We start from the raw sequence: 27887 nt of genomic DNA, 5'->3' as shown, positions 1-27887 counted from the left end.
TTGGACGTATGTACATGTCCTCCTGCGCGGAGAAGACTCCTCCAGTTACATCCGGTAAACACAAGTTACTTATACCACATCTCCAACTTTATTGTCTGCGTGCCTGTGTTCCTAACATGTCCGGTCAGAAAACGGTCATATACTGTATCTGACAGGATGGATACGGTGGGCTTTCAAGGTGGACTGCAGCCATACTTAAGGGCTTTCAAAGCGTGGCAAAATTGCGTAATTCCACGGCTCCCGTAACTGAAAAACTGGCCTCAAAACCTGGTAAGGCAAGGTAACGTGTAGCAAGAAAAATACAAAGAGAAACCTCCAACCCGACTGCATGGCTTCGTGCATGTTTTATTAGAAACTTTCTCATTCAGTATCTTGCACCAGTTGAGCTCTAAATACGGGCTTGGTAAACGTACTCACCTTTGGCATAAATAAATATTTGCAACTTTGTATCACACCAGTCCGCAAACATACGTCATAAAATATATACTCATACACAATCCAATACATTACATCTCCCGTGCCGTGTGCACAGTGTCCTTGCACACACATAGGAATCTTTGGACAAGCAAGTGCACCTCCTCGTCTCCGTTCCTACACAGAGCCTTGCCGTCCTTTTCCAAACCACGAAAAGAAGTCCTCGGGTTGGCCCTCTGCACACGCTTGCTTCGAGGAAGGTGGCTGCTGAACAGCGTCCACACGCCTTGAAAGAGATTGGTCAAAGTCCCTCGGAAGCTTCAAGAAACCCCGTATATCCCCGTGAGACTTGCTCGATGCCAACTCAGGAGGCGGCTGTTCCACGTCTTCTACGCTTTCTTCGTCCACTTCTTTAATTTCATCGAAGGTAACCGGCTGAGTTCTGTACCTGTTTCCCCTTCTATTCCTCATATCCTTCTTTTGTTGACGTTTATACGGTTGCGGGTACTCAGGTCCCAGAGAAAACTTCCGTAACAAGGACAGATGTTCAGGGTATGTCGCATCCATGTCTTTACGCACTTTAGCACTGTCGCACATTGTGAACTTTCGCACCAAACTGTGAACGAATATCGATCTATCCGATGAGGTGCTTGCAGGTCTCACGGGGTCTCAAACGCTGAAGAAGGACAGCAGGGAGCACGTCATGACGTTGCTGTGATTCTGTTGCATCTTCACGAGTCCCTCACTAGCATAGGCGACGTTTCTTGTCAACACGGGGAGGCGGAAACCACTGTGTCATCGTGGGAAGTGGGCCAACTGGAGGCTATTGCGTGTGGTCTCATTTCGAAGCATCAGCATCAGGACCTGGAGAACAGAGTTGAGGTGAGTCACAGCTGAAGGTATTCACAAGGATGTGCGGACAAGCTGACTGTTTCCAGTACCCTATAGTACCGTAATTTCACGTGTATTAGCCGCGGCCTATGCGCGATTTTTTTTTCCTCACGGGTGCTCTGCGGCTTATCCACCGCACGGTGCAGCTTATCTGATGGATATTTTTCTCTGGTATTTTCCCCATACGCCGGTTTTAACGAAAGGACCGACAGTGTCTCTGCAACAGCACCGTCCTGCCAATGCACGAACAATACGTAACAGGGGCGTGTCCACATTCGAGTAGGCTGACCTTCCTGGTGCCTTCCCCCAAGCAGCTTTAACGGAAGTGGTGACAGTGATTCATGTCTTCTGGAAGGCCACTGACCCGTCCATCCATGAAAAATACACAACAAGGGCACAATCCGATCTTGGTAGAACACTAGAACTGCCCTCCTTTGTTGTACACCATGCCGACCCCGGAGTATGGACCACAAGGTTTATGGCCTTCTCTATGGTCTCCTTTGTCGCACAAATCAATCGCGTCGTATTGCCCGCGGCATATCTGCGAGTGCGGCTTATCTCACCGAAAACAGGGGTCCTGCGGCTTATCTGCGGTGCGGCTTATACGCGTGAAATTACGGTACTATTGCAATATTAGCGAGCGAATTCTGAAAAGCCGCGTGACATCACCAAATCGTGGTACGTGCTGCAAATTTGAAGACATCTTGGGTCTGTTGATTGCACGAACTATCAAAGCTGTCACATAACGCTGAAATACCTACTGTGTAGCGGTGGTTATGAGGTGCATTTGTACTCTTATTTCCAATAACTTTTTAGTACTTCCTCCTAAAGTTACTTTTTATGCGTGTTTGGTTTCACGACTTGTTTCCCCTGTCACCCTTCCGTGCCTATATATAGTTGCTCCAGGTTCTTGTACAATTTACATTTTATTTCTTTTCCTGTACACCATCTCGATCACACAATTACCTTGTCTTCCCCACGTTTTCCTTTGATGGGTTTGTTCAGCGTTAATTTGGAGTCCAAGTAAGAACACGCGGAATTTGGTGGGTCATCGCGTGTAACTATGGCTTACCGCGTTGGCAACTATCCAATGGTGACTTTCTTCGCCATTTGGTCTTTGAGGGGGAGTGGTATATTGCGTTGGACAGCTTTTGTCACTCAGTCGTTATTGTTGTTCGATACGTTGGCACCAAACCATAGACAACGCACTTTCTAACTATACCTTATATATATATATATATATATATATATATATATATATATATATATATATATATATATGTGTGTGTGTTTATAAGTCCCAAACGTCGCCACACCAGCATTGGACAGCTGTTTCGGCCTTATTGGGCCTTCATCAGCAATGCGTAGGTGCGCGACGTTTGAGCGAGTGGCGTCGGAAGGTCACGTGGAACGTGATGTCCTCCCGTCAGGGTGAGGGTGGGAGGACATCACGTTCCACGTGACCTTCCGACGCCACTCGCTCAAACGTCGCGCACCTACGCATTGCTGATGAAGGCCCAATAAGGCCGAAACAGCTGTCCAATGCTGGTGTGGCGACGTTTGGGACTTATAAACATATGTTCAACGTGCAGCCAAAGAGCCTATGCTTTTTTTTTTCACTATATATATATATATATATATATATATATATATATATATTTGTATTGTACATTTGTTCTCATAGGCTGTTTTCTATTGACGGGACTTCTGACGAGCCTTCTTACATTGTTTTACTGTTTATTTTTAATTTCAAATTTTCATAGTCTCTCTGGTATTTAGTATCATACTTTAAGCAATTTTTCGTTGTACCTTGTACGTACCTGGATCAACCCCAATTGTCGTAGTAGTAGTATTATAATCCAAGAAAACCTTGAGCTAGAGGAACGTAAAAGACGACACACTCACACGCACACACGCACGTCTTTTACGTTCCTCAAATATCCAGGTTTTCTTGCCAGCTTGCCGCCATCCTCTCAGTAGTATTACTAGTATCAATTGGTTATTCTATCCAGATCTTGTATGTTCGAAAATGGCGATCTTTCCATTACTATCAACAGCAGCGTGTTGTTCAACACAGTATACCCACCGGAAGCTGGGTTTCGGCGAAAACAACTTTTTTACTTCTTATCGTTGTGGCAGCGCAGTCACCGATAAATTTAGCCTTCGTCTCTCGGAGGCTGTTTTCACAGGCAAACGCTGAAGCCATAGTCACATGACCCTCGTGTTCACGTGTCCGTTTTCTTTACCAATTCTATGCAGAGGTGCAATTACAGAATTTCACTTTCTGCGGACAGATGGGTCAAGGAACGAACACACAAAAAAGTAAAAACAAAGGTAAGCTTATTATAGAGCATAGTAGCCGCAGTTGCAACAGCTACATCATCGCATAACTGTATTTTTCCACAAGAAAAGAGGAACATTTACTAACACGACAGCAGTTGAGCGTCAGCATGTGTGTGTGCAACTGCTTGGGTTGCTATACTGAGTCCATTATTTTCTCTAAGAGCGCACAGCTATACATATATCTCCCAACGATGCAGCTACTGACAGTACTTGGAGTCGGGCTCTTTCAGCTTCTTCCTTCTCGGAGACAGTTGCACCCTACTGCATGCATTCGTTATTCATACGAAGACTTTGAAAGCAAAGAGCGAGAGAAGGGTAATAACTACAATTCATACACAGTCTTCTTTCAGTTCAGTCATTAAACGGTTGCAGCTGCGATATTTACTACTTCCACAATAATCGTCACAGCGTATAGTATCTCCATCTCAAAATAAACTGTTGTTGTTGTCACAGCGTATACTATCGCTGCGATTACGATTTACGTATGAGTCGTGTTCACCTAAGAACGGCAAGTTTAAGCCCCGCCCTATACGCTTGTCCTATTGGCTGCAATAGCAATAGCCGCATCGCTCTATACGGCGACAGGTAGTGCGCCGACACCGAAACTATGGGTGTCCGATAAGCGACACCTGGTGGCGCTGCAGTACAATTTTTCCGGCGGAGTAACACTGTTGCGGACTACATTTCATATGCCGTTCTTCGGTTGTTTTCGGGCATAGTTCCAATACTGTACAGCGGACAACCACAAACGTGCTTGCAGGAGTAGTTCACTCGAAACATCTCTCACGTGAGTCCCATATTCACATACATTTGACATACATTTGACATATTTCCAGAGCTACCCGTACTTTGTTGTGACAGCCGACAGCAAGCTCGGAGAATCTCTTCACCACCTTGCGTGACGTTCGCGTGACGTTCCTGTACGTGTGAGTGTCCTCTTCTACATCTCCTCCTCGAGTATTCTCCGCAGCGGGACGCGAAGAATTTTGCGGCTGGAACGACAGAAGCAATTCACGCAATTGACGTCACGTGAAAATGTTGGTCGAATAGAAATGTCGTCATAAGAACGCCTTCGTGTCGTCACGATGTCGTCACAATGGCGTTCGCCTCCCTGCGCGGGATTTCAAAGCATGCGGATTCCAACGATTTACAAAGTACATTGCTCAGGTCAAGTGAAGCAACGATTCTGGAACTTAGGATATGCACTCCCCTTGGCATCCAATCTATCATTGAATCGCCGCAAAAATCTACCAATTTATGCGTGGAGAGCGAGCTAGTGCTGGCAGTAGGAACCACTGGAGTCACTAAATAAGCTTCGCTTCAGAGTAATGGACACTGAGGTCCGAGGGAGAGCAGGAGCGCCATCTTGTTTCCGCACCGCACCTGTACCATCCCAAGTTGAGGATCAAAGGCGGCTACCATAATGCTCGCTGTGGGATGGAGAAAGTAGAGTCACTAAATAGGGGTACAGAGTATCGCATTCCTTTTCCGCGCTGGAGCCGCCGTTCGGTGTCCGCGATTGGGCCGATCGTGTCACGTGGTTTCTCCTTCCAAGAACGCGTCGTCATATTGAGTCCCCTCCATCCAAAACCGGTTTCTTCTGTTGCGAGCTGGCTCCCCTGCGCACTGTTCTCCGGCGGAGAAGGGGGCGGTTGCCGTCACATTGCTAGGCGACGCAACCGCGCCGGACCCGAGATGGCGGTCTTGCTCGCCGGTGTGACTCAGTGTCGCTACTCTGTTCCCTATTTAGTGACTCTAGGAGAAAGATTGTTGTATGATAATCCATGTATTGTCCACCAGAGCGCCCCGAGGATGTCAAGGTGAGCTCAAGGCCGTCAACCTTGATGAGCTACGATTGCTAGAGATTGCTACGATTGCAAGAGAAAGGAACATTTCATCCGCGCACGATAGATGGCATCGTGCCCTAAAGTGCGCCAGAGCCGTTTATAGGGAGAGTTTGGCCATTAGGAGGAGCCTAACTTGAAGCGCGTCATGCGACGTCACGGCTAAGCCATCTCCCTCGCCGTGCTCCATTGTTGTCTTGTTGTCAGCCGGTCGCCGACGCCATATTGATGCTGATCGTTGTTTACGATGCTGGGAGGGAAGACTTTCTTTCTTTCGAAAGCCCTTCTTCTTGAACTCTTCCAGTTTGGCAACAAAGCCCTCCCCCCCCTTATCACAGACGGCTGTGGGTCATAAGCCGGTTATTCCCGTAGATTGCACTTATTGCGACAACAAAGCAGACGGACAGCATCAATATGGCGCGCATCAGATGGCTGATAAGCGGATTCTGCTTGGATTCATGCTTTTCGGGCGGCGCAACGACAACTCTTACGTCAAAATAGGCTCCTCCCACGAGGCGGCAAAAGATCAGAGTCTCTCATACTCATCAAACTCTCCCTATAAATGGCTCTGACGTGCGCCAGAGCCGTTTCTGAAGTGCACTTGCGCGTGGCGAGAGCCCTGCCCGGGCCCAGGCCCCTGACCGTCCCGCGGGCCGGGCTTGTTATTGGTTGTGTGCTCCGAGTCGGGCCGCACCCGGGCCGACAAAGTATGTCACCGCCGCGGGCCGGGCCCGGGCCGACAAAAGACGCCAGCACGGCGGGCCGGGCCTACCCCGGGCCGACAAACCTGTTTCCGAGAGTCAGAATCGACGAGGTCACGCAGCTAATTCCACGCAATGGAAGACTATTAGCTAATATTATCACATGCTTGCGTCATTCCTGTGCATATATTTGCGAAAACAAGCAAGGGACACTGCATTATGCGTATGATTCGACCCTCTGAACATTCTCAAAGCCACTTTACATTGCTCCTGACTCCTGACTTAGCTCACAAACACGTTCGCAAAGCTTGGTGAGAGGGTAGGGAGTGGGAGAACGAGTTTGTCGACAGCATCCTATATCTCCATAAAAACTTGGTAGTATAACGATAACGCGCTTGCCCGCGTGCGTTCTGGATTTAATTTGGTATTGTACTGTTCTGGTGTTAAAACGACAGCTTTTGTATATTTGTGGCCGTTTCTTCTCTTCTTAAACTTATAAACTTATACATTTGTTTGATAAGCGCTAGAAACGCGTACGTCACGGTTGGAAATACTAAGCCGGGATCTACGCGCAGAGTCATCGGGCCGGGCCGAGCTCATTCGCTGAGTCACCGGGTCAGGCCGGGCGCCATAAAAACATGAAGGTCCGGGCCCAGGCCGGCCCGGACCATTTTTCGATGCGCCCGGGCCGGGTCTGGCACGGAAAAGTCGGCACGTGCAGGGCTCTACGCGTGGCTACCATATGGCGCGGAAATAAGATGGCGCTGCTCGCCCTTGGAACTCAGTGTCGATACTCTGAAGCGAAGCTTATTTAGTGACTCTAGGAGCCGCACTGCAGATTTCGAAAGCGAAGAACAGCCGCTATTTCTAGGCGCTTCTATACGGGTGACCTGTCTTCCCGTCTTTCGTTCAGCCCGTTTGTCTCATTGTTCAACAGCGCTTGTTTAAAGAAATGCCCGATTGGGAACGTCATCCGAAGACGGTAATACAGGCAATGAGGCAAAGTCTGTTTCAAAACGATGAAAACTTCAAAGGAAACGAATATCTTAACGTGTTGTGTCCGCCAAGCAGCTATAGGTACAAATGTTTCTACTTTGCTATACACGAGTTGCCAACACAACCACTTCGACACTTCGTTTCTTTTTTTAGTTTACGCATGTGTCCAGGACTTCTTCGAAACGGTCCCGAAGAAGGTTCAGGGACCTCTGCAACGCACTGGGCTTGCTGGAGAACGCAACCTGAGCAACAGCGGAGGGAGACGAATGTTGCCTCACAGCACGCAAGAGTAATTCTGCTTGGCAACGTTATGCAAAGACGAGCAGCATGAATGAGCCAGCTACGTCACGGAAAGATCTCTACGACTCATCTCCATGATGACGTTATGCTACAGTTGCCATGACTGCAACCACGCGACAATAAATACTTAGTGTCTGCATATTACAATAAGGGAATCCAGACGTGAGCGAGATACTGCCAGGGAAGTATTTGAAATTGCAACAACACCGAGTCAATAAACATAAGGGCAGCATTCTAAAAACAAGTCATTGCCGCCCAAGACTCTTATGACCAATCGGTGTACTGTTACGATACAGTTGTCACTTTTGATTTGAAAGAAGAGAAAGACGTTCAAATTTCTGTGGCAAATTGGATACATGTAGACTGCCACAAGAGCCACCTACGACAAATCATAATAGGGAAGTCCTATCTTTCGAATGTACAGGTGAACCGTGTGCGGCGTGCACGGGATGTCACTGGTTCACACCAACAGCACGGCACCAGTAAATTAAACAGCTACCTTTGGCCCGCGGATATATGCTTATTTTGCGAGGGAGCGGTTCCCTACGGAACAAATACATAGCTTTCCATTTGAACGTATCAATGGGTTTTTGCAAAATGCCGCTTATTGTCAAGATGCATTGGTGCAGTGCGGTTTGTAAAGGGTGTATTTTAAACATAAATTCAACGCAGCTTATATACAAATATGCCGTATGGCTTAGAACACAGTGTGCACAGTGTGCACATCTATATAGTACTAGCCTGCTTTACCTGAGCCGTGATTATTTTCCCATTAAATGCCTGGCTTGACAGAGTTCCAACTGGAAAGCAATCGGAGCTTTTGGAATGCGTATCCTGTGGACATAATGTTATGCACACCAAGAACAGCGTGATAATTCACAGATTTACCTTGCCTGATCTTGGAGGACATTAACTGCATCAGTTGCATCCAAGTTTTGTGTGGCACTATTCCTGCCCATCCCTCGGGCACTATACAGACCTATTGTTTAGCGCGATCGATACCCATCTCAAAATAGGTTCCGACTCTGTCTGTGCTTGTCACCGGTACAGGCCCTGTGGCGTGCTAGTGCTCGGTAACCAACATTCCCTAAATTGCGTTAGTGACAACGCGCAAGAGTTTTTCGCACCTTAATTGTCCGAAGAGGACAGTGCACGACACCGGTTCGGATAAGCGCGCTTGCTACCCATTATCTAATAACGAACTTTCGGGAAGCATTAATAAAATGATAGGTAAACAACGCCAAAATGGGAAGTGCATGGTTGGTCTAGATACGGACATTCGCCTCTCCGTAGCAATAGTATCGGCATATATCACCCGGCATGTTGTATATGTGCAGTTAGCTGCCAAACAGTCTGACAGCTTCTCAACAACAACAACAACAGCAGCAAATGCATACAGATACTGCATGCATTGATACAATTTGTCCCTGAATCTGTGCCACAGTTTCTCAACTGCTTATGCGAAGAATGAATGGAATTTGATTGGTAGAATGCATATATTGCACTGTGGGACAAAGAGCACAAATATAAGCTTGCAAATACTGAGGTACCCACACCAGCGGAGTATCATATGCAACGAACGAGTATTTAAGCGGGGCAGGTACTCGTGTGCAGCCGGCGGCACCCAAATGCTGCAGTATGAGCTATCGTCCGTGCTCGAATCGAATACAAGTCATAGAATTGCTGGATTATATATATCGACTATTCGCACACGCCTTAAGAATGGCCGCTTAAGCGTGCCAGTTAACTGACACGCTTAAGTGGTCATTCTTAAGACGTGTCTGCCTTAAGACTATCACGAATTATTAAATGGCAACGCTGATAACGAAACTCCAGTAGAGATAGCCAGTTTACCTGTATGGGGTTTCCTCAGCACATCCTATCCTCAAGACTGCCACCGTTCTGCACGGGACACTCACCCTGGATGCCAGCGTTGCATCCACTTCATTCATGTAGCAGCATCTGCGCTGCTCGTGCGTGAAATACGGTCAACAATAAAATGTCACTTACGCTCAGTGAACTCCAGTGGAAGAGAAAGGCCCCGCTTGAATGACAACACAGCCACAAACGCCTCCGCAGTAGACTGCTAGTCTCGAAGCACGCCCATGGACTGCACTAAGCACATGCAACCGATGGCCTCGATGCCTGCCATGAAGAAGAGTTGGGAAAGAAAGGCTTTCGAAGCCAGGATTCTTTCTTTTTTTGATGGAGCGACGGAGGACGGCTGCAGCAAATCCTCAGAAGCCGAGCAAAGAAAAACAACGGGGCAACCACGAGACAGAGCTCCGTTCCGGGCGAGATGATACGAGAGCACGGTGGTTCCGCAGCGAACAAGAACCTTTGGATGGATTGGCAGGAAAGCTAAATTTGGCCTTCCCCGGAATATTTTGAAACGTGCTTGCCAGTCACTAAGACGGCCCAACTAATTTTGGCAAGCGCCCGCTGCTGCGCGGTGGATCGCAGAGCCATGTCTCGACTCCTGGGCAAAAGGGAGCTAATCGTCATCGGATGTTACAGGTCATTAAAGCAACAGTTAACTGTGTGGAAAGGAAAAAGCGAGCACGCTGTGCCAACAAGGGCACGTTCACCTGTTTTTCTTTTTCTGTGTTTATCATTTTCGTGTGGGACTTCTCACACCGTCGGTTTGGAGCTCGTCTCGTTTCATACACCTGACCCGAGCAGGTGTGGTGTGGTGTAGTGTAGTGTAGTGTAGTGTAATGCTGTAAATTGCTTTACTCGTGACAAGGGAGGCTCATTGTTGCCAGGCAATTAAAGCTGTATACATAAGGGAGAACATATTGAAGGAAGGAAACAAAGTGGAGCAAGAAAATTGAAAAAGTAAAGTGCTCGTGCGAGTTTTCGAGCGCAGGGTTTGGCACTAATGCTGTGAAGACACAGTTTCGTATATACTTCTGTTGGGCCTTTGCCTAAACTTCACGGTGAGAATTCAAGCCCATATGCTGTGGACTGCGACATACAACGAACATACTATAGCAGCGCACTAATAAGAAGTATTTCAGAAACAGGTAGCGTTTAAGTTTGCACCAATTACCGCGGTTCCGCACAGTTGGTTGTTCTACTTAAGGGAACTAAAGTACAAAAATTTCTCCTCGCCGAATGAAAGGTTCCGTTACCTTGACACTAACACAAAAGGAACGGGATTCGTCGGCTGCATCACTCGTGATATGAGGGGGAAAAAAACGCAGTGTATACGCTTTCCGTCACACTTTCTTTCTCAAGAAGCGCGATAATGCGGAGAGGCCTCTGATTGGTCTTCGCAAACGATCACCCGCTATGATTGCGCAAATAGTTTGAAGAGACCAATGAGAGCTCCCACTCCGCATTGTCGCGCCTCTTGAGTTGGAGAGCAAAAGTGTACATTGATTTTTTTTGTTTTTTTTTCTTTTCTGTCGATTATAAATCACGAACGACGCAACGGATGAACCCCATCCCTTTTGTGTTGGTGTCAAGGTAACGCCATCTCTCATTATTTTTCTACGTGTCGTACTTGGCGAGACACAAACACTTGAAAACGTTTTTGCGTCGACCTCTGACGTCAGAGAAGTGAGAGCCTCCGCCCAGTGGCGTAGCCACGGGGGGGCTAGGGGGGGCTCGAGCCCCCCCTACCTGCCACGGACCGACCCACACAAATCGTGCAAATCCGAGAACATAATATATGGGGGGGGGGGGGGACCAGTGTGACGATCGCGAAAGTTCTCGCAGTTCATGGCGTCTGTCTAAGATGCACTCTTGAATGGTTTTCAAAGTATGAGCTTTTCAAAATACTTCCAATCTCGTGACACCACCTCATTGGTCATGACAGCCTATACCTGTAATCGTATTGTGAACGTCTAAATCAACTATTTTCGTTCCTTTTTTTAATCATCAGTTTGCAGTGTGCACAAGTATGTGTGTGTTGTCGACACAGGATCAGCGGGGGGGGGGGGGGCGTGTTTTCGTATCGAGCCCCCCCTACCTTGGAGGTCTGGCTACGCCACTGCCTCTGCCATACTATTGGTTCTCACAACTCCGGTAACTCCGGACAACTCGCGCATGCAACATGCAGTTCATGTGGGTAACTCGCAACGCCGGAAGTGTAACGGCTTAAAGCGACACAAGTGGTAGGTATTTTTTTTTACTCCTTTCACTGCGGGGTTTTATCGCTTTTATCGAAGTGTCACAACCTCTTCAAATGTTACCACGAGCATGAATCACGAAGTCTGTTGGCACTTGTCTGATGGCAGGAAGTCGCAATAAGACTGCAACAGTGCTGTCGCGAGCACGAAGACAGAAAAAGAAACATTAAAAAAACTGACTATAATTTTGACAGAACTGCATGAAAGGCCTCTCGACCTCAACACTTTCCCCCATGCAACAAAATTATTCCCTAAGGTCGTAGGCATATGATTGAGCAGAAGACGCACCATATTTGCATTAAAGTTAAGTTTTTATTTTTGTTGTTGTTGTTGTTCTTATATATTTTTTTGGTGGCGTTTTGGGCGGTTGCTTTGAGTTCAGAGACGTTCAAAGCTCGTTCGTTTCTGATCACCGTTCCACGCCATATTGTCGAGTTGTCGATTGGAAGTTGTGAGTTGTGCTTACAGGATAAGGATGGCGAGCCAAAAAGACCGATGCATCCAAGTGCTCTGTACGTGCGTCATCCGCTCGTGCTGCGAGCCGTCCGCCATCACTGTAGTCGTTGACGAACCTATGATGTGTTGATGCTCTGGGGAGGTTTTTCTCTCTCTCTTTTTAATTTTTTTCGTTTTTGGCCTTACCGATGCTGACCGCACGCCTGAACATCGTTGGCTCCGTTCCCTTGAGCTGAACGCGTCTCTCCGAAATCTTCAATCCTGTAAGAGAAGTCGTTTCCGTGTGGCTCGACCCTGAATACCAGAGAAAAGGTGATGATAGTGATTGTGATAAATGGCTTTGCAGCTCAAGAAAGCTATTTTCACTGATACTTTAACTGTGGGCAATGCACCTCTTTGCACTCCTTCCTCCCCCCCACCCCGTTTCAGAGTTTTTTAATGAGTGATGAAATGCATTGAGAGTACGGAAATGAGTACTGGGTCGGCACTCAGCACCCTCCATAAATTTTCGTTTTCATAGCAGTGACTTGTACGACAGTCCTGTGTTCTGGATTGCATCGCGGATGCTTACAGAGGAACAGTCGCGCGGCTGTCGCTCAACGTGCGCGAGAGGTCTAGCATCAGCACACGCTGTCGAATCGCTGGAACTTCTCCCGAGAGGCCTACCGAATAAGTCACGTTGGCGTCACTCCATGACGCGCGCGGGAGTGCCAATCATGTGGCTCGTGGCGCGACGTCACCGGCCGGCACGGCCGAGCGTATGTGGTCAAGTGCAGCGGCGTATCTAGAGCTACCTGCGCCCATGGCAACATGGTTAACATGATGTCCTTGGGGATGCGTTTTCGTGTGGTCCGCACTAGGTTTCACGGTACGACCTCTCTAATGGGGGTGTTTTAGATCATTTATGAATGTGCGAGGTTGAGTGCCCGACCTGGCACATTCACACCCGACCACATAATGGCGCCCCTGTTCACCTGGCGCCCATGGCACCTGTCCACACCTGCCACACCCTAGATACGCCACTGGTCAAGTGTCGTCCCTTGTCCGTAGCAGACGAATTTTCGTTGGCAAGTAAGATGTCATCTTCCCCTCGATGTCGGCTCTGTACAGTAAATGAAGAGATAAATCATAAGTTAACGTTTCCTACTCCACATTACAAGTCTTCTTTCCTCGCACTTACTACCACGTAATAAATATAAGAAATGCTCACTTTTCCTTCCCTTTCTTGTCCTTCGTCCCACACTCACAGGAACAAAGTACCCATACCATTCACGGTCAGACGCCAAAGATTATTTTTATTTGTAAAGAACGTGTTTCAAGCGAGGCGAGCTACAAACAAGGACAACGTAAACACATGCATTCAACGCCCCAGAGTCAATGAAATTCAAATAGCTCAGGGAAAAAGGCATCAGCTTTCCTGATTTATTTTGATGTCATTGTTTTTCTTTGTTGTTTCTTGAGACAAATATAATCCTCAATGTGAAGTACTATTTATAAGCAAAAAGCAATTGTGTCTGCGGTGATATTTCGTGTATATACAGGGTGGGTGCAGACAATGTAGCGCCGTACGCGCATGCATGTGGGGCTACTTTATCTGCACCCACCCAGTATATATAAAACATCAATTAGAGGCACAGTGGTGTTATAAGCTCTCATAGCAGATGCGTTGCGATGTTAGAACGATCTCCAACACAAAGTGTCCAGACGTGCCGACTTAGGCTGGACGATTCCGCTTTTACATGCTGTACGTAGTCCAACTGTTCCACCAGCTTGCCTGTGGGGGGACGTTTTTCCCGCTTTGGCTGCGTCGAACCCACTATGCCCTACCAACCCTCGGCGATATCTGGTCTCAAAATGAACTTTTGAACTTTTACTATGAGCTTTGAGCTTTTACTACCTCCGTAGACCGCGCTGGACGAGCCGCGGACGTGCTGTCAACCCATACCGAAACCGAAACGAGACATATTACGGTTGCCTCATTATCATCGCACTGACATTTCAAAATGGAGTCGTAAACAACTTTCTTCGCCTGCTACTGGTAATATTTGTCATTTCTCGGTGCAGTTTGTCATATCTGTCTCTCGTTAGTCTCTTGCCAATGAAATCGAGTGGCTCATGTCAACTAGACATGCACCGGAAATTTTACCTATTTTACGTGTCTCTTTGCAGCAGTAATTGACATTACATTTACACGAGAAAGCTGTGTGTTGAGATCTCAGTGTTTGCGAAATAAACCAGAGACAAGGCGTAGAGACAAATTCTCATTACACAGCAACAATCTCCTTGTTTCGGGTTTATTTCGCAGTCATGCACGAGCTTGTCAGCACCATTTCGCTTTCGGAGATCTCAGTGCACGAAAAAGAACCTACAAATGTAATCCACTAGCCAACCACTGTACCGATGGAAAATTTGTAAAGCACTGTTATAGTACTAAATTACAGCCAAAAATTTGAACCCAAGAAACATTATGGACGTGCCACTTGAATGTTCATTTACTACATTACGAGTTATAATTGTTGCACGTCATAATTAGTTTACAATATAGGTAATGTGAAGATTACAATATGGATATCAACATGCCATCTTAAATCATCTTAAAATAAAGTTGTTGTTGTTGTTGTTGCATGTACCTCCAAGATAACCAAATATTTCTATTACTGTAAAAACACGAATTTGCAACAATCCATTTCAAAATTACAACTTATTATTGCGCATTATTTTTGTGGCATACCTTCGTCGGTTATAGAGCGTAATTTCATGCATATCTTGATATTTTCTAGCACATATTTTGCTGTGCACTACTTTTAACATGTATACTTTGTATATAAAATGTGTACTTTTAGGGACACACCTCTATTGCAGATGTAAGATGGGTATTGAACAAAGCAGTCATGCTGGAGGTGGTTCACACAAGCACATAAAAGGTAATAGTGCAAAGGCTTCATCACCCCGTCCATCCATCAGCTCAGATTCAGATGTTCCTTATATTTCGTCAACAGTAAACAACCCTATTGGTGGTAAGCACATCATCTTCATCAATTTTATCTCACTCAATGTACCCATTGTGTCTGATAAAAGGTCACAGCAGTCTTTTCTTCCCATCTTTTATGCATACATTGTTTCTTTCAATGCAAATATTTCAAAAAGTAAATTTTTTGTTTCCTGTTCACGCATTAGGATATGAGGCATTTCACAACTGCGTTAAAAATAACTTATAAAAAGTATATGCATACGAACTTGCAATCTGCTGCACTTGAATCTATGGTACTCTTGTTACATCATGGTTTAGAAAATAATTGCGTATTAACACTGCAATAATATTGAGATGGGTGTCAAGCATCATGGCCTCCTTTTTTCCTTCTATTCCTTTCGATTTGCTTTTTTTTTCCTTCTTGGGAAGATCGTTTCCTCTGATGCTGTTGAAATAGAACATTCTTGTCATTCTCTCAACCCTAGTTGCAAAAACAAGATTGCTGCTTAATTTCCTTTGCCAAATAGAATATAACTAGCCATATGTTCAGGATAGAATTTCTGCGAAAGCGATGTACCACATTACATCGCCGCTGAAAAGGGTTCATGTATAGAAAGCAAAGTCAGTGGATTAGGCTGAACATTAATTCATCTGAATCATACCACACCTCGTAGAGTAAGACAGATCAGTGAGCACTTTGTACTTCTTTGCTAGAGGCCATGTTTATTGCAAAAATCCTGTCCGGCAAAACTACGAACTGAAAGGGCATCTATCATTTCTATCATACTGTATCTTTCTGAGGGCTGAAACGAAGAACTAAAAAGCGACTATCAAAGCTCAACAAGTCACTCACTGTATCAAAGCTGTCTCCCTTCAGTCAAAGTGAGGAGCGGAGTATGCTTAACTAGTGTTGATGTACGCAGAGCCCAACTATGTAGACCTTTGTGGTCAGATGATGTGCCTAAACATCTGTTGCAACTTTTCCTTACTGCTTTCTCCAACTCACTATTGCAACCTCTTCTCTCCTTAACCTTTCTTCACTCAAGACTCACCCAAGCTTTTTAGCAAGAGTCCCGCACGCCTTCTCAGGCATTCCTCTTCTCCCCACCCTTCCCCAAAGCCACGGCCTCACTCATATGCTGGCTCCTCAGGTCACGATATTGTTGTTGTAAAGGAAGGGAACCAAGATCTTGAAACTGTCGAAGCTGATGAAGATCTTCTTAAGCTCCAGGTAATGTGTCAAATGCACTGTGTTTTGCTCTCTTTACCAGTTTTAAAGAACCTTGCTGTCTTATTTCGTGCGGTCTTACGAACAGGGCGTTTGGGTAACCATGTAGAAAAATCGTAGTAGAAAAATCATGCCACGGAAAGATATATAGTATGACAAACAGCATTCACCTGTAGGGAACTTTTTCCATGTACTGCGGGCAATTTTATCAAATTTTATTTGAAAGAAATTTAGTATCTTGAATTGAACTTTGAAATTTGCCAGGTATAGTAGCTTTTCTTGGCAGAATCAGGAAGCGCGTTGCAGATTTACCCAAACCTACTACAAAATACTCTACCTAGTTCAGTGGTAACAGCAGGAAAAAAAAAAAAATCTGAAATTGATAGTTGAGAAGTGCGATTGCTGGGCAGCGCTTTGTGATGTTTAAATACAGAAAACAGAGTTGCAAAGCTGTGGCGCTCCTCTTCCTGTTTCCTTCTCACTGTTGTTATTACAGATAATGGCATTGTAGCCTTGCTGTCATTAGCAGCAGAAGCATCGAAAAGGGAACTGAAGGAGCTGGTCCATGGTCATTCTTGTGTCTTATAGCTGTAATAGCTTTTGCACAAAAAAATTCCAGTCATCATCATCATCGTTCTCGTGTCACCTCTTGCTGAAGAACTGAGCAGCTTCTGCAAGTATACTCATTTTTGCACATTCTTTCCCAGCTGCTACCAGCAGAGGAGAAGACTGTGCTAAGTAGCATATTTTGTGGTGAATTTGTGCAAATCCACAATGCACTTTATGATTCTGGCAAGAGCTTTAGCTCTGCACATTTCAGAGTTCTATACAGTAAATTAAATTTCTTTTAAATAAAATTTGGCAGAATTTCTTGTAGTGTGTGGCTAAAATTCTCTACTGGTCAGTGACATTGATTGCATATTTTTCTGTGCTGTGCGCTTTCTATGTAAAATTTTTCATACATGGTTACTGAGACACAATGCATAATAATGAATTTCTTTTGTGTTTGAAATGACATGTTTTCCTATCAACAAAATTTATTATGCCACACTCTGTGTGGTTCCTGTGTTTGAACACCGTGCAGAAACAACGAATAAACTAAACGTCTTGTTTCCTCGCAGAGAATACCTTTATTTTATCCCATATTGCGAGGAACACTGCATAGCCCCATAGTACGTGACCCCGATGTATTGGAGAGGCTGGACAACCAAGCAGTGAGCCGTTTAGCCTCAAGGTACCAGGAGCACTTAAGACAATGTGCAGATGTTGTGAGCACAGAACAGAATGCTATAGCAACAAGGATACGAGAGGTGTGTGCTTGTCTTAGTTTTGGGCAGTAGCATTATGTACTTATGACGATTGCACTTTTTCCACATTCTTTTCGAAAGGAGGAATTAACACAGGCAAATGAGCAAACAGGTCATTGTGTTGTGCATGGCAGCTTCTAAAAATAGAAGCGCTTCTAGCGCCGACCCAAGATCGTGTCACTTCCCTGCGACAAGCTTCAAGTGGAACGAAACAGCTGTCCTCGACTGGGAGTGCATGATCAACTTATAAACATATGCCCAACGTGCAGCCACAGAGCTTCGGCTATTTTGCCTCTGTATATGTACTTGCTGGCTTGCACTGCGGCCTCCACAGGTGGAGCCGTCACCGTGGAACACTGATGTCTAGCCGAGACGCACTGCTAGCGCTGACCCAAGATCGTGTCACATACCTGCACCGGGCTGACGAGCTCCAAGTAGAACGAAATAGCTGTCCTCGGCTGGGAGTGCACAATCAACTTATAAACATATGCCCAATGTGCAGCCACAGAGCATCGGCTATTTTGCCTCTGTATATGTACTTGCTGGCTTGCACTGCGGCCTCCACAGGTGGAGCCGTCACCGTGGAACACTGATGTCTCGCTGAGACACACTGTTAGCACCGACCCAAAATCGTGTCACTTCCCTGCGCCGAGCTGATGAGCTCCAAGTAGAACGAAACAGCTGTCCTCGGCTGGGAGTGCACAATCAGCTTATAAACATATGCCCAACGTGCAGCCACAGAGCTTCGGCTATTTTGCCTCTGTATATGTACTTGCTGACTTGCACTGCGGCCTCCACAGGTGGAGCCGTCACCGTGGAACACTGATGTCTCACTGAGACACACTGTTAGCGCCGACCCAAAATCGTGTCACTTCCCTGCGCCGAGCTGATGACACCAAGTAGAACGAAACAGCTGTCCTCGGCTGGGAGTGCACAATCAACTTAGTATAAACATATGCCCAACGTGCAGCCACAGAGCTTCGGCTATTTTGCCTCTGTATATGTACTTGCTGGCTTGCACTGTGGCCTCCACAGGTGGAGCCGTCACCGTGGAACACTGATGTCTCGGAGAGACACACTGTTAGCGCCGACCCAAAATCGTGTCACTTCCCTGCGCCGAGCTGATGAGCTCCAAGTCGAACGAAACAGCTGTCCTCGGCTGGGAGTGCATGATCAACTTATAAACATATGCCCAACGTGCAGCCACAGAGCATCGGCTATTTTGCCTCTGTATATGTACTTGCTGGCTTGCAGTGCGGCCTCCACAGGTGGAGCCGTCACCGTGGAACACTGATGTCTCGCTGAGACACACTGTTAGCGCCGACCCAAAATCGTGTCACATACCTGCACCGGGCTGACGAGCTCCAAGTAGAAGGAAATAGCTGTCCTCGGCTGGGAGTGCACAATCAACTTATAAACATATGCTCAACGTGCATTCAACTTCGCAGCCGTCTGATATATTAACCTCTTTAACCTATATATATATAATGCAGGAAAAAAGCCATTAAAGAAACAAGTAAATGATACTAGACGTGTTTGAAATTCAAATTCACAGATTAAGGTGGCTTCTATGGCTGCAAGCAGAGAAACAGATACTCATGGAACGATGCGAGAGCACCAGAGGACACGTGTTTCGCCGTGTTTGCGGCTCGTCAGCTTTGGGTAGCTGCGCATCGTCCGGAATTGGCAAACCAGGGGTCGCTCAGCGAGTGAGATACATCTGGGAGGGTGACTGAGCACTCCTCAATGCCACAGTGCAAGCCAGTGAATTATAATGCAGGAAAAAAAAGCCATTAAAGAAACAAGTAAATGACACTAGACGTGTTTGAAATTCAAAATTACAGATTAAGATGGCTTCTATGGCTGCACGCAGAGAAACATATACCCTGATTGGCAAACAAGGGGTCACTCAGCGAGCGAGCGACCCCTGGTTTGCCAATTCCGGATGATGCGCAGCTACCGAGAGCTGACGAGCCACAAACACAGCGAAACACGTGTCCTCTGGTGCTGTCGCATCGTTCCATGAGTATCTATATATATATATATATATATAGCTCCTGCAAATTTTTCCCCCCCTTATATATATATATATATATATATATATATAGATAGGGGAGAAAAGACACCAGAGACTGAAGTAGGGAGTAGGGGAAGTTATTTATTAAGTTGGCATTTAAACTAAGGGTCTGGGGAAGTCTACGTTTCGGCGGAAGCTCCGCCTTCTTCGGGACTGAGACGAAAATCTATGTACAAGGTCTTTTAAAAGGTTACAAAAGTGTCGTGACAGTTGGTACAATTCCACTGCGAGGCAGTCGTCAGTGAGTCATGTTCTGGAAGATTCCGGAAGGTTCCTGGGTCATCGGCCGGGGAGATTACGTGTCAGAGTCTTGGGTCGCGCTCGTTGAAAACCTGTTGTCCGGGGTGTTCTTAGAGTCATTGTGTCCAACTGTAAAGAAAAGAAGAAAAGAGGCAGCGGGCACTCCGAGGACATACAGAAAAAAAGTTATCCGGATATGCTTCTTACAGTTGATAGCACTCCTTTATCCTCATTTATTAGAGATTGGAATTTGTAGATCAAGTACGATTCGCGTTGCTCTCTGCAGCGATCGGATGTGAAATTTCACATCCGATCGCTGCAGAGAGCAACGCGAATCGTACTTGATCTACAAATTCCAATCTCTAATAAATGAGGATAAAGGAGTGCTATCAACTGTAAGAAGCATATCCGGATAACTTTTTTTCTGTATGTCCTCGGAGTGCCCGCTGCCTCTTTTCTTCTTTTCTTTACAGTTGGACACAATGACTCTAAGAACACCCCGGACAACAGGTTTTCAACGAGCGCGACCCAAGACTCTGACACGTAATCTCCCCGGCCGATGACCCAGGAACCTTCCGGAATCTTCCAGAACATGACTCACTGACGACTGCCTCGCAGTGGAATTGTACCAACTGTGACGACACTTTTGTAACCTTTTAAAAGACCTTGTACATAGATTTTCGTCTCAGTCCCGAAGAAGGCGGAGCTTCCGCCGAAACGTAGACTTCCCCAGACCCTTAGTTTAAATGCCAACTTAATAAATAACTTCCCCTACTCCCTACTTCAGTCTCTGGTGTCTTTTCTCCCCTATCTATATTCAACATCCTGGTCGTTCGAACCTAAATTTTGTAGCGTATATATATATATATATATATATATATATCGTATCTTTGTATATTTCAAAATGTCACATCTTGTATTCCTGCCTGACGTTGTTCATAAAAAGCTAAGGTACATGCATCTTAACAGTTTTAATTTCATTGAGATTGACAAATTTTCTTTTTTTTTACAGCACTGCGTTTTGACAACACCATATGGAATGCTTGTAGGAAAAAAGATTTGCACTTGTCTAACGCATCTTTTGCGTGGTTCATCCCACTGGCGATTTGTCAAAGTCCACTTTCTAATGTGTGATAGATACGAGGCTTCTTGAAAAAGAAACCAAGCTTTATAAAAATAGAATGAACTACTCATATGTTTCAGAATTACCAATCAACCTTGTCCCCTTTGGATATACATAGACGTAAAGAGATGCATAAACAGATGCATACTGATGGAGATATATCATTTAATGTATGTGTTAGTGCTTACATGTGACAAGTGCACAAAAACATGCATCAAACATAATGTGGGAAGACAAACTGAACTCATTGACATATGCCACATTAAAGCTTACCTACTTTGAGCACTACACATTGTTATTGCTGAGTGGCTGCTGTGAGCCTGCATGGGCTGAAAGGGCTTGGAAGAATATTCGTAATCTAACGAAATATTACTTCCTTATTACTTCCTATTACTGCCTGAGTAAAATATTATGCTGGTCACCTCCCAGACTATGGCATAACAGCAAAATTATAACAACTCAATACGTAAATAGACACAAACACTAGAACATCAGAGTAATTAAAAGTTGAAAGATTGTATGACAATCATTGGGGTTCCAATATCAGTGCTGTAGCAGCTTCTTGCTTTTCACTACAGATGAAATGTTTCTAGTTTACTTCAGCTGACACCCTTTATGTCTTTAATTTGTTCAGTTATTACTGGTCTTTCAGATTGATTATGCAATATCAACACTGAGCACGATGCTGACTGACAGGCAGAAGAAGTTTGTCAAGCATGCTGAGCAGTTCTCCAAAGTCCATGAGCTCTCATCCATGCTCAACAACTCCCAAGCAATGTTAGATAAAACCATTGAGCAAGTAGAAGAACTCAACAAGCTTCTTCCTCTCGAGGAGCAGCTGGAACCATTTGTAATGGTAACTGGATGATGGCTGGTAGCACAGGATGGGTATACAGGTTAGCACTGCCCTGGAGCATGTCCCTGTTTCATGCCAATGGTGCTAGGCAGTGAAGCATTTACAGTGTGAAACTTATAACTGTGACAGGGAAGAAAATTGTCTGTATTGTTACAGGGCAATGTCTTCATCTAGCTCGTATGATAGACTGGGTGTCTCAGCCTTTCAATACGTTTGCTGCGGAATGCATTGGGATGCAGGCGAGCTGGTGGATAAACTCCATAATGAAGAGAGCTATGGGTGAAGGCACAAAACACAGACAGGATGCAACCGCTCAAAAGCCGCTCGGTTGTGTCATGTCTGTTTTTTGTCTCTTTGTCCATAGCTCAGGATTTCTTCATTATGGGATGCATTGGGGCTGGTTTCAGTGAGTGGAGAGTAGTAATCTTGTCTGAGCTTTGAGCAGCAGCATGAGTTCACAGAATAATATTGTGTGTTGTTATGACCCTCAATGATTATTGATTGATATAAAATTGATATGCAATAGATTCATGTAGAAACTGCTTAGTCATTGTATGGTGAAAGCCCGTCGTGTATAGTGCAAGCAGTGTAACATGCTGTGATAACTGAGAAGCCCAGTGGCCATTCAGAAAAAGCGAGGACGTAGGAACAGACAAGCTCTTTTACCTCATTCCATTTTTAGCCAGAGTGTAATCGTATTTCTTGCCCAGTAATTTCACCTTTGTCCAGGAAACTCGTGTGATGTGACTCCATATCGGCATTTCTTGCATGCCATAGCACTGCATTTGCAGAAGCAGTAGATGCACTTGTTCCAATGAAATGCAGAAGCTTTATCCTATTCAATGGGCCAGATATCTGTGTTGAAAAATAGGCTGGATACAAAACCCATTCCCTTGCTGTACAAACCCATCAGCATCCAGTGAAAGGGCAACAGACATTTGGTTTCCCCTCACCGATCCATCTTTCCATCATGTTTGTTCCTTATCAGCTTGAATTTTTATCCTATTCACAAGGCACGTTTTTAAACAAACTATGGTTACTTTCCTCTATCCATGATTCTACACCAGGGGCAACTTAACTGGCTCATGCACAATTTGCCATATAAGGTGCCACAGATGTACAGACAGACTCAACTTATATGTAGATCTACTGCAAATTAATAGTATCGGCCTTGCTTCGTAACATGCCCGCTGGTTATTTTTTTAAACTTTGTTGTTCATTTCCGCAGAAATGCGAGGTACAGAAAAAAAGCTACACAATGCAGCTTGAGGGAGTCTGTACCTCCCTCAATACAAGGGTGACAGCAACCAGAAAAGAGCATATTACATACATGTCTTGATTGGTAATATTTATACAGTTTCATGATTTTTATGCATTAGAATTTGCTAAAGAGCACTTACAACAATATTTTTTTGTTCTATGCATGACATTTGGGATAGCGGTGAACCAGGGAAAAAGTATTCGTTCAAAACGTGAGGGACATTGTATGTAAGCACTTGCCTTCGGTATTCCCTTCTAATTGCAGGTATATGTCAGTAATGATCGTGTTTCGTATTGTATGCCGTCCTATGCACTTTTATATCTGCTAGTTTATTGATACAAGAGACGTATCTATCATTCGCCAAACGTAATTTTTTGACTATTAGAAATTCGTGAAGGTACGATGCACGCACAACATTTAGATCAACAAAAAGTGATTCTGTGTGAGCAGTACATGAAATGTTTGCAATACAGCGAATGATCCTTTTCTGCAATAAGGTTGATACCAAGGTTGCGTGTTCGAACCTGGCCTTAGGTACAAAAATAATGGTACCATGATGTTACACGTAAGGTTTGTCTGCACAGTGTGGCGACTTGTTGCACGTGCCGCAGGGTAGGACTGCGGATAATTTGGGCCACCTGGGGTTCGTTTGACGTGCGCCGGAAATCTCCGACGCATGGTGCTGGAAGCATTGTTTACCTCCCTCACATTGCTACCGCCCTCGGCCGGGATTGGACCAGCGATCTTGCAGTTAGCATGCGGTGATGCACGGAAGAAGTTCGGTCCTGATTTCGGTTCAGGCAGTTTTCGGGTAGTTTACCAGTTTTGGGCAGTTTTGCGTAGAATCGTACCATGCGGTTTGGCCTTAAGCACAGGACTTCTCGTGCGCTGCCTCACTGGCGGCGGCGAGGCGACGTCAGAGCCGCATAAGTTTCTGTATTCGCGGTGCCCATTTTCTCTGCTTCTATTACCCTTTCGCTATGAAACGTTCAGTGGAAGTTCACATTGGTGCAAAGAATCGTCTTTTACGTTTACATCTGATGCCCTGTCACAGCCACTTTAAGTTAGATGAAATAGTATGATACAGCTGCAAGTCACTATGGAAAGAAAGTGATGTGGCCAATTCCTTTTGTTGTGGAATTTCAGTGGATGTACCAGCTTTTGTTTCTTGCATTTTGTTACCTATGGTCATTCTTGAGTGTCACATCAGCAGTTCAGTACGTTTTATATGAAAAGTGCTACTCCATGTAGAATCTCTCCATGTACAACTTGTGCACATGATATCACAAATATTCAGGGGTGTTGGAAGGTGGGGGCAGGGTGGGCAGTCGCCCCCCCCCCCCCTGAACTTCCGCTATGAGGGTCCCGCCACCCCATGTTTCTTCCATAACTCCCAACCGAGACAGATTTGCTTTCAGCTCTGTTACAGCAGAATGAAAATGAACACCGGTTTAAAAAGTAGGGGACGAAATTCACCCGAATACTACTACAGTCAACCCTCGATTTATGAACACTCTCGGTTCCCCGAAAAATCGTTCATAAATCGAGGGATTCATAAATCGAAAATTCAGTTAACTGAGTACTATCGAGCAAATGCAACAGTGTTTCCGAGTTGGGATTGTGTTTATAATGCCATATATTGTGTAATTTTGCTTTTGACCATGCCTTCTGCTGTATCAATCTCACAAAGAACAGATGTTAGCGCATTCACACTCTGTTTATTATGCAATACTAAATTGTTTAATTTTGCTTTGGACCATGCCTTCCGCTGTGTCAACCTTGGAAATAAGAGATGTCACCACTGTCGCACTGGACTGGTCTCGGATTTCCTCTGGGATTTTTAACCTCCATTTATTAATCTCCGGGTGACTGCGACCACCTTATTCATCAACTGAGGTCAGGAACACTTGGTCGCACCTTGTGCGACCCCGGTAAACCCGTTTGTTGTTCAAATTCCGAGGGGTTAAGAACCGAGGGTGCAATACCTGGAAAACGTTTTGTCCATTCAGGCGTCATTCATAAGACCACGGAATTATCCCTTTGGAGGTTTCTGTTGACCTCGGAACGATCCGTTCATAAATTGAGGGCAAAAACGCTGGGCAACTCCTAGTTGGTTCCCAGAAGTTCCGTTCATTATTCGAATATCGAGGTTCATAAGACGAGGGAAAAATGAATGGAAAACGTTTGGTTCCCCATGCTCGGTGTTCATAAAACGAGGGAATTCATAAATCAAAGGTTCATAAATCGAGGGTTGACTGTATCCCCCCAATTATCCCAGGGTGATACTGTATGTGCGGACCTCCTTCGCGAAGAGCAGCAACACGCCATTCAGTAGCCTTGCTTAGACAGTACAAGAAAACTCAGATTTTCTCTCCAGCAAAGGACGCCACCTCGTTTTTTATCAACGCAGGGAAACATTCGTGGCTAGAAAGGGAAGCTCTTATCCCGCAGCGAGGAGTTTTCAAGCAGTTCGCTGGTACGTTTGATGACTCGTGTGGCATATCTGGCTGTTTTTGCCTGAGCCATCAGCAGAATACACGACAGAACTTTTTAATTGCAGCAATAGTGACGCCCTTTGCAGATAAAGTCATTGTATTTTTGACAAGAACAAAAATTAAAAATAAAGAAACACGCCACCGCTCACTTACTTCTATAAATTTGTCGTACCACATTTAATGAAACCATCAACAAGTATTTCAGCTTGTGCTGCTCTAATGCCAATTTCTTTTTTGCCTCGAGGTAATCAAGAATGCGATATGATTTTCTCTATCTGCATTACAAGCTGAACACTAATGGGATTGCTTGGACAAGTCATTTCTAATAAGTGCATCAATGGCTCCCATTTTTGTACTTGCCGCACTTCTGAATCTAGAACCATGCACCATAGTGCTCTCCTCTAGGTTAGGTTAGGTTGGGTGAGGTTACGGCTCGCCCCCCCTGCTGTGAAGGACTTCAGACACCTCTGGAAATATTCCACCACAAGCACATGTTTCCACTTCATTGATGTCGTTATTCTGCTGCTGTCAGCAGTGTGGCAAAACAGAAAGCATAGTTTGGCAGGCTTTTTTGTTCCTTGTTTTGCATACTGGCCTCACATTTCTCAGCTAAATTTACATGACATCGTGAACCTTTTACAATAAAGAAAATTTTGCAAAGAACAAGGATTGGGGCAGAGTTCCACTTTCTTTTTTGCTATGTGCAGTCATCTTCCTTATGCAGTCTTGAGTAGTGAGAGAATGGTATCACAAATAATGTGTATCATCATCAGTCTTGTTGCAAGGGAAAGAACTGTGCACCTTGCACACAGTCAAACTAGGCCTGTACATTATAAGTGTCTTCATGACTTCAAGCTAAGCTCTGTGGAAATGAAATCATTTGGATCACATCATAATGTCTGTGTAAGATGTATAAGTCTGTGTGAGATGGAATTGATTAAATAGAAATTCCTGGCACGAGAGAACAAAAAAAAAGCAAGTGCCCTGCATTAAGCATGTAACTGTCACACCTTAGTAACATGTGACTCAATGTGCAATTCATGTATGTGTTACCTCGCTTGAAACCATGCATGCTAAATTCCGAAGCCTGACGTAAACAGCAAAAAATAGTGTGTAGAATATCCTGTCACATCCAGGTATACAAGGCTCCTTGCACTCCTTTCGCCATTGTTGTCTGACATGAGTAACACAATAGTCACGGAGATAAAGACGCCCGCACAATATATCTGCTTTGCTTTGTCACACGTGTGTCTGAAGCGTTAAAATTATGATTTTGTTTGGAAAGGAGCGTGTTTTGAAAGTCCTTTGACACACACTGGAGCATGGAATACAATGGTATCTACTGAAAGAGTAGCTGACTATATTTTGTTCTTGTGTCTTTCCCGGTGCTTGTGTCACTATAGGCATCCCCTGTCTGTTCTCTTCCGCTTGTATATGCTCCCTGAAACATATGACCAAGTTCATAGTCTAAATCTGTTCATGGGAAATGTGATGCAAATGAGCTGAATGACATTTTTGTCCGATTTCCTGACAGCGGTCTCTATCACTAGACAAGGTCATACAAGCGAGTGGCTTATCTTGGTATTGAGATGTATGAGCGCACGTGTGCTGGATTCTTGCCAGTAGTAGGGTCCGTAATGGCCAAAACGAAATGTGATCCTTTGATGGCCAGGTAGAGCGTGGAACAAAGTCTCTATGGTTTCTGTTTTCAGCTTCTGTTACTGCAGGGCATGTGCTCCAACATCTGCTGGACCCGCCTGCACGAATGTTGAGGATATTCCTCAGTGGTGTGTTCGGTAGCGCATCCATTGGGCACGCGCTTCATGTCCTCAATGCTGCTCCCGCGCAGAGCACCTCCAAAGCTACTGCGGACGGCACTGAGAAGTTTTTTCAATGTTCGTGCAAGCCGCCCCAGGGCTAATAGAAGCATTTCCAGGTCACGTCGGCATATCCCAGACAACCACAGACGGGCCCCTTAATACCCACAGGGTGTCACCTACTTGACAAAGGAACGTCCAGAGGACCAGCGGGAAAACACGAGACAGGGAAGAGAGAGGACGACACTCACACGATCTCAGAGGACGACACACATGGTCCAGAGGACATCCCAAAAAGTCCAGATGACATACTCTGGACATCCACAGGACTGTCATTGCAACATCATGGGACGTCCTCTAGGAACTACTGAGGACATCTGATGGGACTTTTGGCGGGCGGTTTCTTGGATGTTAACCTCCTCTTATCGTCG

The 27887-nt window shown here is 45.3% G+C and overlaps 2 protein-coding genes across 11 annotated transcripts; one reads left to right on the top strand and one right to left on the bottom strand.

The window, feature by feature from the left end:
• Positions 1–1008: 1008 nt before the first annotated feature.
• Positions 1009–27887, bottom strand: LOC135400875 (uncharacterized). Of its 7 annotated transcripts, XM_064632841.1 has the most exons (6): positions 27708–27882; positions 13056–13183; positions 12268–12342; positions 12092–12197; positions 4497–4640; positions 1009–1278 (listed from the first exon to the last, which is right to left on the bottom strand). In XM_064632841.1, exons 2-6 carry the CDS (start codon positions 13064–13066, stop codon positions 1210–1212), a joined length of 405 nt encoding a protein of 134 aa, XP_064488911.1. In that variant the 5' UTR covers positions 13067–13183; positions 27708–27882; the 3' UTR covers positions 1009–1209. The 7 variants fall into 7 exon arrangements, 4 of the variants coding, with proteins under 4 accessions (XP_064488911.1, XP_064488909.1, XP_064488910.1 ...); XR_010424663.1 differs by lacking the exon at positions 13056–13183 and adding an exon at positions 8240–8289 and having other exon boundaries at positions 12092–12375; positions 27708–27887; XM_064632839.1 differs by lacking the exon at positions 13056–13183 and having other exon boundaries at positions 12268–12375; positions 27708–27883.
• Positions 12377–24950, top strand: LOC135400874 (BLOC-1-related complex subunit 5-like). Of its 4 annotated transcripts, none has more exons than XM_064632837.1 (5): positions 12377–12393; positions 14944–15098; positions 16099–16283; positions 17402–17590; positions 21680–24950. In XM_064632837.1, the coding sequence occupies exons 2-5, from the start codon at positions 14951–14953 to the stop codon at positions 21893–21895; spliced, it is 738 nt and encodes a 245-aa protein (XP_064488907.1). In that variant the 5' UTR covers positions 12377–12393; positions 14944–14950; the 3' UTR covers positions 21896–24950. The 4 variants fall into 4 exon arrangements, with proteins under 4 accessions (XP_064488907.1, XP_064488908.1, XP_064488905.1 ...); XM_064632838.1 differs by lacking the exon at positions 12377–12393 and adding an exon at positions 14040–14119 and having other exon boundaries at positions 16204–16283; XM_064632835.1 differs by lacking the exon at positions 12377–12393 and adding an exon at positions 14040–14119.

This window comes from Ornithodoros turicata, chromosome 7 (genome assembly GCF_037126465.1).
Source record: "Ornithodoros turicata isolate Travis chromosome 7, ASM3712646v1, whole genome shotgun sequence".
NCBI lineage: Eukaryota > Metazoa > Arthropoda > Arachnida > Ixodida > Argasidae > Ornithodoros > Ornithodoros turicata.
Note: the sequence above shows the minus strand (reverse complement) of the source record. Positions and strands in the feature narration are given on the sequence as shown.